At 39.0% G+C, this 17850-nt stretch overlaps 1 protein-coding gene across 5 annotated transcripts in view; it reads left to right on the top strand.

Annotated features, from left to right (window-relative positions):
• LOC122664318 (protein EXPORTIN 1A-like) overlaps positions 1-17850 on the top strand; it is a 100771-nt gene that overhangs the window by 31765 nt on the left and 51156 nt on the right. For all 5 annotated transcript variants that reach the window (XR_006333325.1, XR_006333323.1, XR_006333324.1 and 2 more), the window contains 9 exons: positions 12917-13058; positions 13267-13335; positions 13449-13526; positions 13731-13793; positions 13898-13942; positions 14136-14243; positions 14340-14429; positions 15236-15439; positions 16110-16169. Coding sequence is in view for 2 of the 5 variants with exons in the window: in XM_043860089.1 (XP_043716024.1) it covers positions 12917-13058; positions 13267-13335; positions 13449-13526; positions 13731-13793; positions 13898-13942; positions 14136-14243; positions 14340-14429; positions 15236-15439; positions 16110-16169 (859 nt within the window). In the remaining 3 variants the exon portion in view is untranslated. The remainder of the gene's footprint in view (positions 1-12916; positions 13059-13266; positions 13336-13448; positions 13527-13730; positions 13794-13897; positions 13943-14135; positions 14244-14339; positions 14430-15235; positions 15440-16109; positions 16170-17850) is intronic.

Here is a 17850-nt window from a genome sequence, read left to right as displayed (position 1 = left end):
TATGGTAAGGATGTTATGCCTGAAATTTGAGGGGATTTGGGTGAAAGGTAGGGTTGGACAGAACTTAGATGTTCTAGGGTTTATGAAATTAAAACAGAAAATAAAGGCGGAATCGATTGGGGAAGGAGAATGAATGGAAACAGAAATTAAACTTCAAACTCACAGCAGGAATCCACTGGCAGCAGCTTGATAATTGAAGGAACCTCCCGATCTTCTCGGTGCAAGGAGTCGCAGGAATCCACCCACCCTATCCACCTTGAGATCCACAAGGATATCACTCACAAAGGAGCAGGAACAGAAGCAGCAGCAATCGGCCAGCAGTAACAGTCTTTTTTAATTCAATTTCAATGTGGGGGAGCCCTCCACGACTTACTTTATTTATAATATAGCTTTATGCCAAATCCTACTACAACTTAATGACTTCTCCCTCACAAAATCGTGGAAGGGAAGGAATTTAAACTGAAACTAATAACTTAAAATAGTAAAAGACCTATTTAACCCTACTAACTTAAGTTAAAAGACATCTAACTTAAAACAACTAATTTAAAAGAAGATTCCATGCTAGCCAATAGGATATAAGGATCTATTAACCAATAGGAACACTTATCTTAAATTAGACCAATTGAACCAGTTGGGTGCAACCAATTCTAAACCGGGTCAATCTAAAAACAAGAAAATAAACTAAGTATGAAAAATAATAATCCTAATCTATGGCTCCCTAATCAAACCCTAAGTTCAGGGCTTCTTCTTGTTTCTACTTGGAGCTGCATCATCGTGATTTCTGTGGACTATAAGCAGAGTGATGTTGATCACACTCTCTTTATAAAGAGGGTTGGAAAAACCTCACTTTATTATAGGCTATGTGGATGACATTGTGGTTATTGGCAACGATGGTGATGAGATCAACCGGTTGAAGAAGTTTCTTAGGCAGGAGTTTGAGATTAAAGATCTAGGGAAGCTACGGTACTTTCTAGGGATTGAGGTTGCTTGGTCTTCTAAAGGCATCTTCTCTCCCAAAGGAAGTATTTCTTAGACTTGTTGTCTGAATCTGGTTTGTTAGGATGTTACCCTTTAGATACTCCTATGGAGGCTACTGTTCGTCTCAAAGAAAAGGTGGGAGAACCTGTTGATAAAGGCCAATACCAAGACTAGTGGGGAAGCTGATTTATTTCTCACACACACGTCCAGACATTGCTGTTGCTGTGAGTACTGTGAGTCAGTTTATGCATGACCCCTATTCTTCTCATATGGAGGCTGTTCTTAGGATTCTTCACTACTTAAAGTCAGCTCTTGGAAAAGGCATTCTTCTGTCTCCTCATGGTCACGTACGAGTAAAGGCATATACCGATGCTGTCTGGGCTGGTTTTGTAGATTAGAAATCTGTCTCTGGATATTGTTCTTTTGTAGGGGGCAATCTTGTCACTTGGCGTAGCAAGAAGTATAATGTGGTGGCTCGTTCTAGTGCTAAATCGAAGTTTCGTGCTATGGCACAAAGCATTTGTGAGTTACTTTGGCTGAAAGGCTTGCTCACAATCTAGTACAGCATGATCACACCAAGCATGTTGAAGTGGACATGCATTTTATTAAGGAGAAGTTGCTGATATTTTCACCAAGGGATTGCCAGGGAAATTGTTCCATCCTAATCTAGTCAAGTTGGGCATGATTGACATATTTGCTCCAACTTGAGGGGGAGTGTTAGAACTGTTAGAACCGTAGGGGTATTTTGGGCCCTCCTTTTGTTTCTTTTATTTTTCTATTATGTGGGCTTTAGTCCCACATTGCTTATTTGTATTTCTGTCCTCTATTCTCAAGGATATAAATAAAGAGCTTGGGGTGATCATTAATCATCCAACCCTTACTCTAATTTTAAATCTGTTAACAATTATAGATGGTTTATCACATTTATTGATAACTGCACTAGTCTCACATGGGTTTACCTTTTGCATAATAAAAATGATGCTTTTTCTTGCTTTAAATCTTTTCTTGCCATGATTCGTACCTAGTTTAATGCTACTATTTGTGTACGAAGAAGTGATAATGGAATTGAGTATTTGGATGGTTATTTTCAACAATCTTCTTTCCCATGGCATTCTTTCTTAAACCTCATGTGTTCAAACTCCTGAGCAAAATGGCATCTCTGAGCGATAAAACTGCCACCTTCTGGATGTAACTTGTGCCTTGATTTTCACCACTGGGGTTCCTAAAACCTATTGGGGTGATGCAGTCCTTACCGTTGCCTATCTCATTAATAGAGTTCCCTCGAGTGTTCTCAATTTCAAGACACCTATTTCTTTCTTACTAGATCCTACAGTTGTTTCTTCTCTGCCCCCCAAAATTTTTGGGTATGTTTGCTTTGCCCATAACTCTTCTCCTTCTCGTTCCAAACTAGATCCCGTGCTATTTGGTGCATTTTTCTGGGATATTCTGCTTCTTAGAAGGGATACAAATGTTATCATCCCCCTTGCTGTCGCCTGTATGTCACTATGGATGTACCTTTCATGAGTCGGAACCCTATTTCACGACACCTCTTCAGAAGGAGAGTTTTTAGGAAGAAGAGCTCTCTTTACCTACTCTTATTGTTGGTAGCCTACCCATTTCCATTCCTGCTCATGAAAGGTACATCCATAGTGATGTACTGACACCAGAGAAAGTGATATTCAGATGCTCGGATGAAGTCTAAGCGGAAAGATACCATAGACGGCTCCCAACCGTTACCCATTGTGGAGCCCTCACCGAATCTGCCATCATCTTCAGGTAACATCTGTCCTAGTATCCCTATTGAAAATGTTTCTGATGACCGCCCTATTACCCTAAGAAAAGGGGTTGTGTACTCAACAATCAACATCCCATTAACCATTTTATTTCATACGAGTCTTTATATCCTTCCTAACAGGCCTTTGTTTCCTCTTTGTGTTCTGTGTCAATTCCACAGGATTGAAAGGAAGCTATCAACGATCCACAGTGGAAGGCTGCCATTATAGAAGAGATCCAGGCCTTGGATAAAAGTAAGACTTGGGAACTCACTCCTTGCCTTGTAAGAAAAATTAGTGGGATGCAAATGGGTATTCATAGTCAAGCAGCATGCAAATGGAACTGTTGAAAGGTATAAGGCTTGCTTGGTTTCAAAGGGCTTCACCTAAACTTATGCGATTGATTACCATGAAACCTTTGCACCCGTTGCAAAGATGAACACAATGAGAGCTCTCTTGTGTGCTGCCAATTTGGGGTGAAATCTTCTATAATTAGATGTCAAAAATGTCTTCTTCAATGGAGATCTAGGAGAAGAAGTCTTCATGGATCTTCCCCCTGATTTCTCCTTCCCTTTTGCTACTGGTCATGTCTGCAAATTGAAGAAATCCCTATATGGTCTCAAGCAATCCCCTAGAGCTTGGTTTGGTTGATTTCTAAAGGCAATGAAGAAATTTGGATATCACCAAAGCCAGGATGATCATACTTTGTTTGTGAAAAAGAAAGGAACCTAGATCACTGCCCTCATTGTGTATGTAGATGATAGGGGTCTCAATTGGGTGTTCCCTCCGGGTTTGGTTTGGTTTGGTTTTTTCGGTTTTGGTATGGCTTTTAGGGAAACCGAAACCGAACCAATAAGAACTGTTCAGTTTCGGATCGGTTTCGGTTTCGGTTTCGGTTTCGGTGCTGTTTGGTTTCATGTCGGTTTCGGTTTATGATAACGGGTTGATATTGGTTTGGATTCGTTTCAGTACCGGTTTTTATAAACAGGTACCAAATAAAAGAACCTATCAGATAAACAACTGAAGGCAATTTACTAGAAAAATATCATCAGGCTAATATACGTAACATTGATTAAACTTGATTACAGTATAAAAGTATTAACTTCATGTAAATTGTTAACCTTTCTCATACACTTTTTATTAAGGAAAACAACTAACTCAACACCTGATTGAGAAATTCAATTTAGAGAAAGTGCTAACAAAGACGAATACTGAACATACAACTTGGTTCATTTTTTCTTTTATATGGGGTAAAGAGCTCCATCTATAACAAAATCATGAATAAACACAGAAGTCAGAATTCAATATTTGATTCGTTCTTGGCTTCTCAGCATCTTTTCGCATGTTTCTCTGAAAAAATCAGTCAGCATTCTCGTCATTACCAGGAGCAGACTAAAATTTTTGAAAGGAGAAAAGATTCACAAAAAAGCAGATTATCACTTAAAGCCAGACTCAATATAGCCACAGAAACAAAAGGAGCTATACAAGTTCAATGAAGAATAAGAAATTTAAAAAAAAGAGACTAGAAATCAGTAAAGCATAAAAATATGGTCCAATATAGAAGAAGAAATCCACAAATCATTAACAATAGACTATATCTCCGCAATAAAACCAAATTGACAGAAGCTAAAATAGCGGACAAAGCTAACACTAACAGAAACAAAGAATCAAGAGTTGAAATGAAAAAAAAGAGAAATCAGAACTTGCCGCTGTTGATTGCGTATGTGCTGTTGCCAGTTGCTTGAGTACCGGTGCCGCTGAGTGACGTTGAGACTTGAGTGCAGTGCCGTTGGGCACTGAGAGTCGAGAATGAAAGGGATTAGTCGAGAGTCGAGAGTGAATAAGGGATTAATGGATTAGGGTTTAGGCATTTAGTTTTTAGTAGGGTTTGTACTGGTTCAGGTTGGGTCGGTCTGGGTTCGGGGTTATTGGTCGGGTTCAACAGTGCACCGTCGGTTTAGACTGAAAGAAGCCGAAACCGGATGACCCCTAAACCCACAAACCGAAGCCGATCCAATAAGAGATCAGTCCGGTGTGGTTCGGTCTCACTCGGGCCGGGCAGGCTGGTTTAACCGGTTCGGTTTGGGTATTGACACCCCTAGTAGATGATATAGTAATCATTGGGAACAGTGATGATGAAATATCCCATTGAAAATCTCTACTTGCAAGAGAGTTCGAAACTAAGCATTTGGGACCTCTTCGGTGTTTTCTTGGGATTGAAGTGGCAAGATCTGATTATGGTATTTTCATCTCTCAACGAAAATACGTTTTAAACCTTCTCCAAGAGAATAGTATGTTGGGGTCATGGTTCATGATCTCGGTATCGGCTGGGTTGGATCGGGATCAGATTGGCTGATACGGATCGGGATCGCCCAAACTCGGGCAAATATGACACTTTCGTCCCTATTTTCTTATTAAAAAGCTATTTTTTTTACGTTTTTACCCCTATCCGTACAGCTGAATCGGATCGGTATCGAGATCGGTCTCGTCCGATACCGATCCGATCTGATCCGACCAAAATCGGCCGATCCAACCCGATACCTCAAACCATGGTTGGGGTGTAAACCTGCTGACTCTCCCATTGAGGTTAATCACCAGTTATGCAGTGGGATGGGGGATCTCGTTGATAGGGAACAATATCAACGACTGGTTGGCCGACTGATCTACCTTTCCCACACTCGATTGGATATTGCTTAGCTATAGGCATTGTTAGTTGGTTTCTTTATGATCCTAGAACATCCCATCTTGAAGCTGTTAATAGGTTATTGAGGTATCTGAAATCTGCTCCTGGGAAAGGAATTCTTTTCTCCAACAATGGGACTCTTAGCCTAGAAATGTTTGCTGATGCTGATTGGGCAGGGGCCATTGATGATAGGAGATCTACTTCTGGTTGCTGTTCCTTTCTTGGTGGCAATCTAGTTACTTGGCGTAGCAAGAAACAATCTGTTGTCTTTCGCTCCAGAAGCCGAATTTTGCGCCATGGCACAAGGAATTTGCAAACTTATGTGGCTTAGGGGAATTTTGAGTAATTTGGGGTTTATCTCTGAAGATCCCATGCGCCTCTACTGTGATAACAAGGTTGCCTTCAGTATTGCTCATAATCCTGTTCAGCACAATTGCACCAAACATGTGGAGATCGACAGGCATTTCATCAAAGAAAAACTTGAGGATGGCATTATTTGCATTCCCTTTGTTAATTCGGAAAATCAGTTAGCTGATGTTTTAACCAAGGGCCTTAATTGTAAGATGTTCCATCCTCAGGTCTCCAAGTTGGGCATGTTTGATATGTTTGCACCAACAGAGGGAGTGTTGAGAACCATGAGATGGGAATATTTTCTCTTTGTTATTAGGGTTTTATTAGTTTCTTACTATACCTTTTTGCCCTTGGATTTGTAATATTATAAATAAAGAGGTCCTTTGTCATTATTGACACGACACATTATTCCAAAAACTCTGATTCTGAACTGTAAATCACCTAGAAGTAATATATTTTTGAAATAAATGATACAGGTTAGTACAAAATAATATCGGTAAATTACACCTGGTTTACCTAACTTTTCGTGAATGCCCAAGGTACATATTGTTTGATATATTATGTTTGGGATACCTCGTCCATATTTTCAATTTCCCTCTCTCTCTCTCTCTCTTTGCACCACCTCCGCCCTCTCTTTTCTCTCCGATCTCTCTCACCCCCTCATAATCGTCAGATTCATATGGTGGAGTGCTACATGTGAATGCTGGTCGGGGTTCTAGCCTTTCATTCGACAAGCTGTGATCGAGTCCACCCATCTGACTGGGAAGCTAGTGCCGGGTTGTCCCTGATCCTAATCGGAAACATAGGAACTAACTCGGGATCGAAATCGAAGCGGAGGCGGTCATTGAAGGGCCATTGAGGAGGGCGCTGGATCCTTGGAGCAAGTGCGTTTAGAGGTGTAATATGGCTTTCCTGCTGGCATGTGGGATGGCATTGGCCATAGACCCTCTTTTCTACATGCTGTCCATATGGAGAGACAGTGCTCCCTTCCTCTACATGAACAGTGGGTGGGCTGCCATCTTGTTGCTGGTGTGGATGTTGGTGGATATGGTTTACCGCTGCCATTTCCATCTCCAATTCCGCCTCTCTAAATGTGTAGGAATTCACTCGTCGGCTGCGGCAAGCTCTCCTCGGAACCTTGTGCCATTGCCTCTCACTACCTTCACTCCCTCAAGGGCTTTTGGTTCGACACCATTATCCCTGTCATCCATGTGGGTTGAAAATGTCACTCATGCTGGGTCTTGCCCAATTCAATCTCGGCCTAATTAAGTGCTTGAACAATGCGTGCGCGTTGGGTTCAATTATGATGGAAGGGAGAGAGAGAACTACATTAATCATTTTCTCTTTAATTCTATTCCTCTGCTGCCCTTCCCCTCATTATTCTTGAAGCTAATTTCCACCTTCTGCAACTCTGTTGCACTCCGCACCGCGTACCAAGAACTACTAGAGTCATTATCTTCATCTCCATCGTTGTCTACGTTGCCAATAATGGGTCCGATGAAGCCAAAGAGAATGGAGAAGGCATGTCTTGGTCTGAAAAGCCAATGTTTTTGTTGACTAGATCATGGAAGAAGTGCTTCATGAAATTCACTGTGTGACCTGACTATATTGAGTATTAACGTAGTTTCCATCAATTGATCATACAAAACATTGATGCAGAGAAGTCACATAATGGGCTTGTTTTATTGGAAATAAGCCTTGGGTGGGGTTATGTACACGTTGGGTGTTTGATTCTATGTGTTTTCTTTGTAATGGGCCACTTTAATGGGCCTAAAAGGTGGATACGAGGAAGGCATACGAGATAAGGCTTAGTAGTAGCTTATTTCATATATCTAGGTAGGCAAGTGTCTTTTCATATTCCTAGGCAGATTTATTATTTTCCTTGTTTGTAGTTCCAAAGTCTTGGAACAAGTATCTAATTTTTCTTGGGGGTGGGGTTCAATGTATTGTGATTATATTATCTATGTATGGGTTTTAGTTTTGGAGTGTGGGAATTCTAATTAATCTTGGAATTCCTCTTGTGAGAACCCTTGTGAGAAACAAGAGCTGTGAGACTCAACAACCCAGGTGGGACTCCTACGGCAGGTAAACTGGTGGGACTCCAGCTCTACATCTTATCCTATTCCCTTTCAGATTCAATCTTGGCTTGCTTACCCTCTCGGGTTTGCATCAACCATCCTCATGTCTTTGAGTCGACTCCTCTGTTTTCTTGATTTCAACCCGTCCTTGAGGAATCTTTGTTTCATCAACTCCTTGAGGACTACAAGGGGAAGCTGGCTTCTGATGCCAAACAGATAGGGGACCCAAGCTTTAACCATATGCTTGCTCCAATCCTTGTTCAGCTTCTCTATAACACCACCAAATGAGAACAAGGCCACTTGAAGTATTAAGGGATTGATCATTCTTCGCACGAATTTGTCACTGCAGGGGATCAGATATGTATGTGTATTGTGTAGCGGATTGCCATTTTATCGGTTCTGGTTCTTGTCCGGACAAGCTACCATGCCCTGCGTACTTCGGATTGGGGAAATGATCCGACAGAGAACATGCCGAAACTTTGTTCCTGTTGTTGCATGGATGCAACTGTGAGTTGCTAAGGTAAGAGGAGCATTTCTTATCTTCACAGATCACAGTGAGGTAGTCCTTGGTTTGAGCAGGTGTTGACAAGCTTTCTTTCTATTCTAGGCTATTTAAATTGCAATAGAAAGCATACTTCAGTGAGGTAGGAGGAGCATTTCACATTCAGGAGTTTTCGTCCACGACTAGAGGAATTAATGAGTAATCTTCACTTTGTAGATTTCCCCTGTTCGGGTCTATATTCTCTTCCACGGTGGTTGTGTTGGCTGATGGTGACTTTTGTGGCAGATGGTCAGAGAGGGAGAGGAAAAAGAGTACTGTGAAACATAATATCTATGGAAAAAATTCGAAATATGAAAAGAAAAGTTACCCCAAACATAATATTTATGAAATGTATGGTAGCAGAACATAATATTTGTCAAACATGAGGTACCTGAAGCATAATTTCTCTAAAACATTAGGTAATGCATGTGTAATTTACCCAAATAATGCATGTCGATTATAACAATCTGATTGAACAGTTTTGTAGCCGACTCCATTAGTTGGGATAAGGCTGAGTAGTAGTTGTTGGTTCAATCAGAGGACGTTAGGTGGTCAGACCCAAAACGCTTTCATAGGATGTCCGATTATAAATACTTGTTGTTTGCTATATTTTGTAGTTTTTTGTTTGATTTTATTCCTTTTCTAACATTTTTATTTGCTAGTGTACATAGTTTTCATACACTATATGGATCATGTGGAACATGCTTAAAAAAACTAAAGAGGGCTGAGATGCTGAGTTGCAACGAAAACCTCAGTCCTGCTTCTTAAAACTTTTATTGGCAGCACTAGACTGTGACTCCGGCTCCGGTGACGGACTGCGACCACCAGTCTGACACTCCCCTGGTAGCTATCTTCTTCTTCTTCGCTTTTCCCCTCTTTCTTTTTCGTGTTCTTCTCTGTATAATTTTTCACTCTTTCCCCCTCCATTCTTCTTTGTTTCTCCGATACACATTCTACTCTTCTTCTTCCTCCTCTTCTTATGGTTTGGTGGCTGTAATTGCTACCGTTGCTATTGTTGCTCCGGTGCGGCGATGGTGGTTTCCACTTCTGTTGCTGCTCCGACTTCCCTTGACTGGTTCTGTTGTGTTTCAATGGTCATTTCGATACTGTATCAAGGTGTATCGAGGGGTATCATAGGGTATTGAGGTGTATTGACCCCTAACTGGTTGTGTTCAACTGATACGGTATGATGCAGTATATTTTTTTTAAAAGTATTGTATCAACCCTATATCGTATCGACCCTTACTGATAAAGTTACGGGCCGCTATGTTACGATACTTTAAACCCTGGCTCAAGGAAACAAGGTTCAAGATTTTGGTTTCGATTGTGATTTCAACCATGGTTGAAACCGAAACATACCACTGAAATATTGCAACGAAATGGGTGACATATACCACCGAAATTGGCCAAAATGGCACCAAAATATGGTCAATTTCGGTGAAAAAAATTACAACATTGAAGACCCCTCAATTCGCATGCCATTTCGTTTTGATAAGGGTTGAAAGCAAAATATGCTGTTGAAATTTTGGACTATGGGTAACAAAACCTCAATGTCATAGCTTGACCAATTATCAAAATTACAGAACAGGCTTCAAGGTTCTAGATGTCAGTTTCAACCCTGGTCGTCAAAACTGAAATACTTCGGGTTCCGACCGAAATTCGACTGAAACTCTGTTTGTTTTTGTTGGCCATTTTGTGTCGCAACCATATTTTGGCCCTATACTTCAATGAAACCCTGATTAAGCATTTCTAAACATATTGGAACCTTTAGATTGTAAGGAAAAACACACCCAAAATGATAGTTTGGTTCTGTACCCTAGGTTGGTAGTGTATGCCGTAGCCTTCTCTATACTTTCTCAAATATAGCGTATTCAACACATAATTTAGTATTAGAACATACACAATTCAATTAAAACAAATAAAATATGCATTTGGAATGAAGAAAATTTATTTAATATAACATAATGTTAAAGTATTACAAGTACAAGTGTACAAGTGTTATAAGTTGTCAAGTACAAGTGTGTAACCAAGGTTAAAACACCCCTGTGAAACAGTTCCTTCAACTATATGTCAGTACAACATAGAGTTCCGAGTAGGCTCTAAACCTTTGGGGAAAAAGGTATACCTCTAACCCTCTAAGTTTGAATCTTACAAAAATCTTGCTCAAATGTGGCAAATTGTTGCTATAGATGCGTTGTAGTAGTCCTTAACACTTTGTTCCACCAAGAAATGTAGGTGATTTGGCAATTTGGGATTTTTTTTTTGGAGTTTTTACCCTCTAACAGGTGAAACCACTTGAAAAAAAAGCCGAAACCGAAATTCCAATCGAAACTGTAATTTTATATGTACTGTTTTGAACCGAAACTAAATCAAAACCGAAATTTTTGTCGATACCATGCATTCCTACTGAGTCACTGATGCAGATACATCACCAAAAGAGGCTTATTTTGATGCGAATAAATCTAGTGTTAAGTTCTATACATGTTGGACCTATGGTCCCATGGGTTTTCTATGTAATAGGCCACTTTTATGGGCCTAAAACAGGGGTACATAGGTTGCATACAGGATTAGCTCTATACTTAGTTTATTTCATGTTTTGAAGAGACTTAAGTCCCCTTTTTTTATTTAATGTAGTTTTGTTTTTCTTTGGGTCCACACCTTCCACGAATTAGTCAAGGGAGGTGATATTAGAGTTAGCTGGCTAGGAGTATTTACACTCCTAGGCTGAATAGGAGTAAGGCCTTTGGGCCATTATATAAGCAATAAAAATCGTGGAACACCACACTCTCCACTTTTAAAGTTTAATTCTGCTTTGCAAGCTGCTGCAACTTATCTGCTTCTTTGAAGATTGTCTTGTGTTTGATAAAGGCTGGTGAAATTGGTGTTTGATCCAATCGACACCTTGCGATGTGAAGCCCGGGTGGTTCTCTTCAAATTCTACTCTCTAGTTTCAGTCAAAGATTCAATTTTTATTCAAGTTTCTCCATCAACAAGCTGCTGCCAATAACTGTTCGCAACTACAAGTAAGTTTGGACTCAGCCCCATCCCCAATCTTCTTCTCCTAATCCTCTACATATCCCCAACCCTAACTTTCCCCCCCTTTTTGTTTTCAATTTCCCAACAACCATAATTCTGTCCAGACCTAACCAACCATCAGAACTTCATCAGACTTCAACCAAAACACCCCCTGCCCATAAGGAGAACTCAATCTCCCTTGCTGCCCTTCCGAACCACTGAAACCCTAATTCCCACCTCCCCCCAATTTCAAATCAAAACCCAAAACCCTAATTTCTTACCAGCCCAAACCAACCGTCGGAAAAATTTACAAATCTGAGCGATTATCCCTCATACCCTCCAAAGAAAACCATTCAAGTTTGGTTAACTTCTGTCCGGCCAAACCCTAGAAATCCATCTTTTCCTCTTTTCCAAAACCCGAAACTGTAACCCTAACTTGCTGCCCATTCAAGTTTACACACTTCCATTCATCAAAACATCTCAAGACCTTCATTGATAGACTCCCCTTCCTCAACTTGACATAACCCATACATCAAACCCTATCCCTAACCCTAATTTAACCAAAAACCCTATTTTGACCTAGCCAATTCACCTGTTCATTACAGATCCTGGTTTACTGGCTCCTAGTTAGTCTCCTACCAATAGGACTACATTAGTCACACTAGTTTCGTTTCAACCTTATCGAAAACAAAATAACTTGCAAAATCTTTGTGGTTTCGACAGAGGTTTCGAACTATGGCAGGCTTTACTCAACAAGAGGAAGCCTTAAGACTGCAGTTGTTGAATAAAATGGGTTATGCTTGCTTTCCTCAAATGTAGCCCTAAATGCTGCAGTTCTTAAATAATAAAAGTAATGTTTGCGTTGCTTAAATGTATTCATCAAACTATGGAGGCACACAGGTCTGCTCCTTGGTGGCATGATAGTCCCAAGTGCAACGCGTATGCTCATGCTTGAGCTTGCAAGCCGCATGGTATTTGAGAGAGGCGAATAACTCAATAACACAGTTATCAATCCTGAAACACTTAGCTGACTCTTGGCTTTTAGATATTTTGCACAAGTTCTCCTGATTGTATCTTTAAAAATGTTCTAATTTTGAGCAAGAAAAAATTAGAGGAAGGAATGGAAGGAAGTGAGTCTTTATGTGTAGTAGATGACAGGTGATGGTTACCCTGAACGTTTCCTTTTCTGCTTCCCTCTGGGTTTTTTGTTTTGGTTGGGGGTTGGGAGTTGGACTTATTACTGACTCTTGATTTTATTTGATCAGCAACTTCTTTTAGGAATGTATCATTTTGGAGTGATTATCAATTTGGAATTGCATCTTGCAATTAATAGTGAATTGTTTAGGTTTGCTGATATACTAGTTTTTCTTTGTTTGCAGCTCTCAAGTTATAATTGCATGATTACTCTTCTGTATTTATTGTTTACTGTTTCTTTTGTTTTGAATGCTTCCTAGTTGAACTATAGCTTATGGACAAGTTTGTTTTGTTTGTTTCACAGTGAGTTTCAGCTGATTCACGAGTTATGCTTATATGTACTGTCAGCGGCATCTCAAAGGACAGAACTAATTCGTGCAACACTGGCCACATTACATGCTTTTCTTTCTTGGATTCCTCTGGGCTATATTTTTGAATCACCACTGGTTTGTGCACTAACCAAAGAAGATTCTTGTTATAGAATTTATTTTTTCTGATGGCTATGAATTCGAATTTGTGAGTAATTTCTTTTAAAATGTAATAAATGTTTATTTGTAGAAAGGGACAATTTCATTGATCCTCTTTATTTATTTCTTTCAAATCCATGCTAAAAATACAATTTTTTTTTCCTTTTGGCCTTTTTGCATATAATAGCTGGAAACACTTCTAAATTTCTTCCTGGTGGCTGCATGTCGAAATCTTACTCTCCAGTGTTTAACAGAGGTATGCAGCTGCCACTTGCAACAATTTTTTCTTCTCATTCTTTTTTTTTAACCATCTTTCGTTGAATGTCAATGTAACTTGGTAGTGCAAATATGATATTTTCATGTTTACAGGTTGCAGCTCTTCAGTTCGGTGACTTCTATAATGCACAATATGTTAAAATGTATAATATTTTTATGGTGCAGTTACAGGTATTGTTATGGAATACAAGCATTCCTAAAATCATTTAGATTCTCATCTGAAAGTGTATATAAATATAGTATCTTTGATTTCATTGTTTTTATGTTTCAACTCAATCTCCTTTTCTCCCGCCATTTACTAATGGCTTCATAGTGATTTCCCCACTCCCTCTCTAAGACATCCTTGAATATTTGGTTTAATTTTGTGTCCCTTAGACCATTCTTCCGCCTGGAACAAATATCCCTGATGCTTATGCCCATGGGTCTAGTGAGGAGCAGGTGAGCTGCTTACTTTCTGTAATTTCTGTCGGCATCTAACTTGTATAATGTCTGTCTATATCTTTCTAACGGATTCCTCTTCCCCCCCCCCCCCCTATTCTCAGGCATTTATTCAGAACCTGGCATTATTTTTCACTTCATTTTTTAAGGCAAGTTTCTTTGCTTGGTCCAGAGATTAGCTTTAATTGCACAGAAAGAAACCCTTAACAAAGAGCTTACATATCTGGTAGTAATTTGGAAATCGTCTTTTTTGTGTTAATTGTAATAAATGAAATTTATGCTTTCTGGCTGCTGAACAAATCTAACATGGAAACACATACCAACTGTACTTTTCATGCACAGTCCCATATTCGAATACTTGAAGCAACTCCAGAAAATAGATCTTCACTTTTATTGGGTCTTGAGTATCTCATTGGCATCTCATATGTTGATGACACCGAAGTTTTCAAGGTAATGCTATCAGCACATATGTGCATTTTGTTAATCGCCTATTAGTATTGATATTTCATAACTCTATATTTACTCCTTTGAGATATGATTGTGCAGGTCTGCTTGGACTATTGGAACTCCTTAGTCTTAGATCTGTTTGAGGCCCACAATAATTTGGACAATCATGCAGCCACAATGGCGCTTCAGGTGTGTATAGTTTCAAATAAATGGGTCTGGTTCAAGGATGTGAGTTTAGCTTTTTATGGTTGCCTAGTACTTTTATGATTGTCTATTGTAATGAAGTTTGCATTGTCAAATTGTTCTTGAAGTTTGGTTAATGTATTGTTAATTTTTTGTAATCTGAATATCGATCGAGAATGTCTCAGAGATTTGGGGATGTTGGGAGGTTCCATATCGTTACTCATTTTTATATTATGGAAAAAAGAACTCTGTCCAGGAGCAGAGTGCCTACGCCTAGACACAGGGTGGGGCGAAATCACCCCCCCCCAAATGAAAGTCCAAAATCTCGCTACTGTTGATGCTTCAGAGGATGCTCCCAGCCCAGGTTCCTGGACAGAAAATTCCCCATATATTATATATAAAGGAAAATCTTCTTGTAACCAAATTCGGTGAAAAACAAGTTGTACTTTTTTCCCCTTTTAGTATAGCACTTCTTATCTTAGATTGTATGCTTTGCCCTCATCTTTTGTTGCATAGATAGTTCTGAGTTTGTCTTTGATACTCTGTGTTTGTTGTGAAGCCTGCAGTTTCTATTGCTCAGGCATTGGGAGATCATTCCTTGCATACCAATTCTAATCTTTTGGCACATATTGTCAGTTACATTCATGCTTCTTTGGATTGTTGTATCTATACATTTTTGTTCATAGTGGTTTTTTTATTTTTATTTTTTTATTTTAAGGCTTAGTCTCTGTCTTTCTGTGGGAAGCTTTGCTTTTGATTCTGGAGTTGAAATTTTGGTACTTAATGTGTGTACTTATGTACCGATTCTGCAGATTCCATTGCTTTCTGGTATGGTTGATGGCCTTGGTTCACAATTCCTCCAACGGCGACAGCTTTATGCTGTTCCAATGTCAAAGTTGAGAATGTTGATGGTCTGTCGTATGGCGAAGCCTGAAGAAGTTTTGATTGTTGAGGATGAAAATGGGAATATTGTTCGTGAAACAATGAAAGACAATGATGTGCTTGTACAATATAAGGTGAGTGCTTGGTTTATCTCTTGCTACAAGCCTACAACTGGATTTAATCTTGTCACAGTATATATATATTAACGGACTGGTGATTAGTGTGTGTGCTTGATTCACATATTGGTATATAAATAAAGTAATATTTGATATTAATATATAATATGTAGGTATTGTAATAATTTTTATATGTACTTATTGGAAAATAAAAATACAGAAAAAAGTTGGAAAATGCATCCAAATAAAATTGCTAAGATATAATACATATTTTTTTTAAACTTTTTGTTTTGTATTGTATGCATTTTAGTATCAAAAGAAAAGAAATATATGCTACACTGTACATATTTTCGTTTATAAAAATTGACATGTATAACAATGGCTGGTTTGTGAATAATATACAGATTTATTTTGTCTCCACCTTTTGTTTGGATGGTTACTTGTGCAATATCAGATGAGGTTGGACTAAATCCGGAAGTGTTTTTTTGAGTATTGTGTGTATAGGGGGAGGGGTCTGATGGAAGTTACCTAGTCTAACAAGTGGCAGATTCACTTATTGATATTTAAAGATTAAAAATTATATTCCTGATACTGCACACTAATATTTTTGTTCTTTAAATATGTACATTTTTGGATTTTCTTCTGTATATATCTGCTTTGGCTCTGCTTGACCATTTCAATATTGTAGATCATGAGGGAAACACTGATCTATTTGTCACACCTTGATCATGAAGATACTGAACAGCAGGTATTTGAATAACAAAACTTCTCCATTGTGAACTCTTCATTTATTTTGTTTATTTTTGGCCCAGCAACAGTAGTAGTTGTGTCTCTTGCTGGGTATGTCTTTTGTCTTGTCATCAATTCTAGTACTGTGTATGGAACTCCAGTAGGAATGCTTGCTGATAATTCTACGTAAGTTGTTTCTGATGAATGCCAATTTATAACCATTGAAAGCAGCCAAACTGTGATCTTACATGAGTTTGGGAAATTAGAGGTGCTGCTGAGACAAGAGATGCTATATAATCTGTAGAATTTGGGTATCTGAAGGTGATGAACTTTTGAGAGGATGAACAGGAAAGGATTTTGTGTTGGCATCACATTTAGGTTAAAGAGGTTGGTAGGAGTTGCAATTTCCAGAACAGAGCTTTGGTAAACAAGTTACTAACCTGATGAGCAGCGAGGAACTAAAACTCGTCTCGAATACAGGTTTCGACCAGCCAAATATCTGAGTTGGCGAGATCTCGCTCGAGTTGGGGTAATTTTTTGTTTTTTCAACTTGATGGTTGGTTTTGATGGGTTTTAGACCTATTTTTGGGGCTGAAACTTGGTACTCAGCCTATTTTAGGCCATTTAAACCCAATGACACTATCAGATTTTGCAAAAACAAATTCTAAATAGGAGTTTCGCGTTGGACCCTAGGTCGGTAATGATGTATTAACAAGGAAAAAAAAAACTCGGGTTTCGACTAGGTTTCGTCCTGGCCAAAGTCGAGTTTTGATAGGTTTCGGTCGAAACTTGGTCGAAACCAGAGATTTTTTCCCATTGATGGGGAAACCAATGTTTTGATCCAAAAATATGGTTTTTTAGATCTGATTTTTTGCAGGTTGCCTATTTTTTACATTTTAAACACAATCCAAGAATTACTTTCACCAAAACATCACTGAAAATAGTACTTGTGGTTATTGACCCAAGTTTACTAACGTACACGCTGATACGATACAGACACAAAGTATCAATATGCCAATCCTTTATTCACACGCCACAAAGTATCAATATGCTTTAAAATTCTGGAACTCTCACCTTAGTACTCAAATCCTTACTTAGAACTTTCCATAAAAAAACTTCCGATGCCGGCTGATACACTGATCTTTATCGAATCCCATAACGATTTCCAGGGTGATCGATCCTGGAACCAATACCATGAACTTAAATCATGGTCATTCTAGATATATTCAATCAATCTTGTTTAGGTTATCCTTTATTTAAGCAGCATGGAGGGTGGATCTCATAATTTGGACTATCACGAAATGGCACGGAATTACGGGTTGCCTTCTTCCAAACCTTTTAGAAAAATCACTTTGTCCTTTGGATATTGCATTTCCTTTTCACCCCTTTCATTAGTGTATTTCTACCCCCCTCCCCCCCAAAAAAAAGAAAGAAGGAAGTGTATGGCAAGGTTATGAAGAGATGAGTTGAATGGAGAAGAAGATGCAAAAATAACTTTGATATGGCAAGGTTATGAAGAAATTCCAGCCAAAACCAAGCAAATCCACCTAAAGAATTCCAAAGAAGATAGGTGAAGAAGAGCTTCTGTCATTGCCATAGCTGTCACGGCGATCCAAGTCGGTGGAGGGGTGTCACGTCGATATATCGACATGTCGCCCGCCATGGCGAGCATGTCAATCATGTTTTATTTTTTATTTTAT

This window comes from Telopea speciosissima, chromosome 6 (genome assembly GCF_018873765.1).
Source record: "Telopea speciosissima isolate NSW1024214 ecotype Mountain lineage chromosome 6, Tspe_v1, whole genome shotgun sequence".
NCBI classification, from domain to species: Eukaryota; Viridiplantae; Streptophyta; class Magnoliopsida; order Proteales; family Proteaceae; genus Telopea; species Telopea speciosissima.
This window is presented reverse-complemented; position numbering and strand designations above follow the sequence as displayed.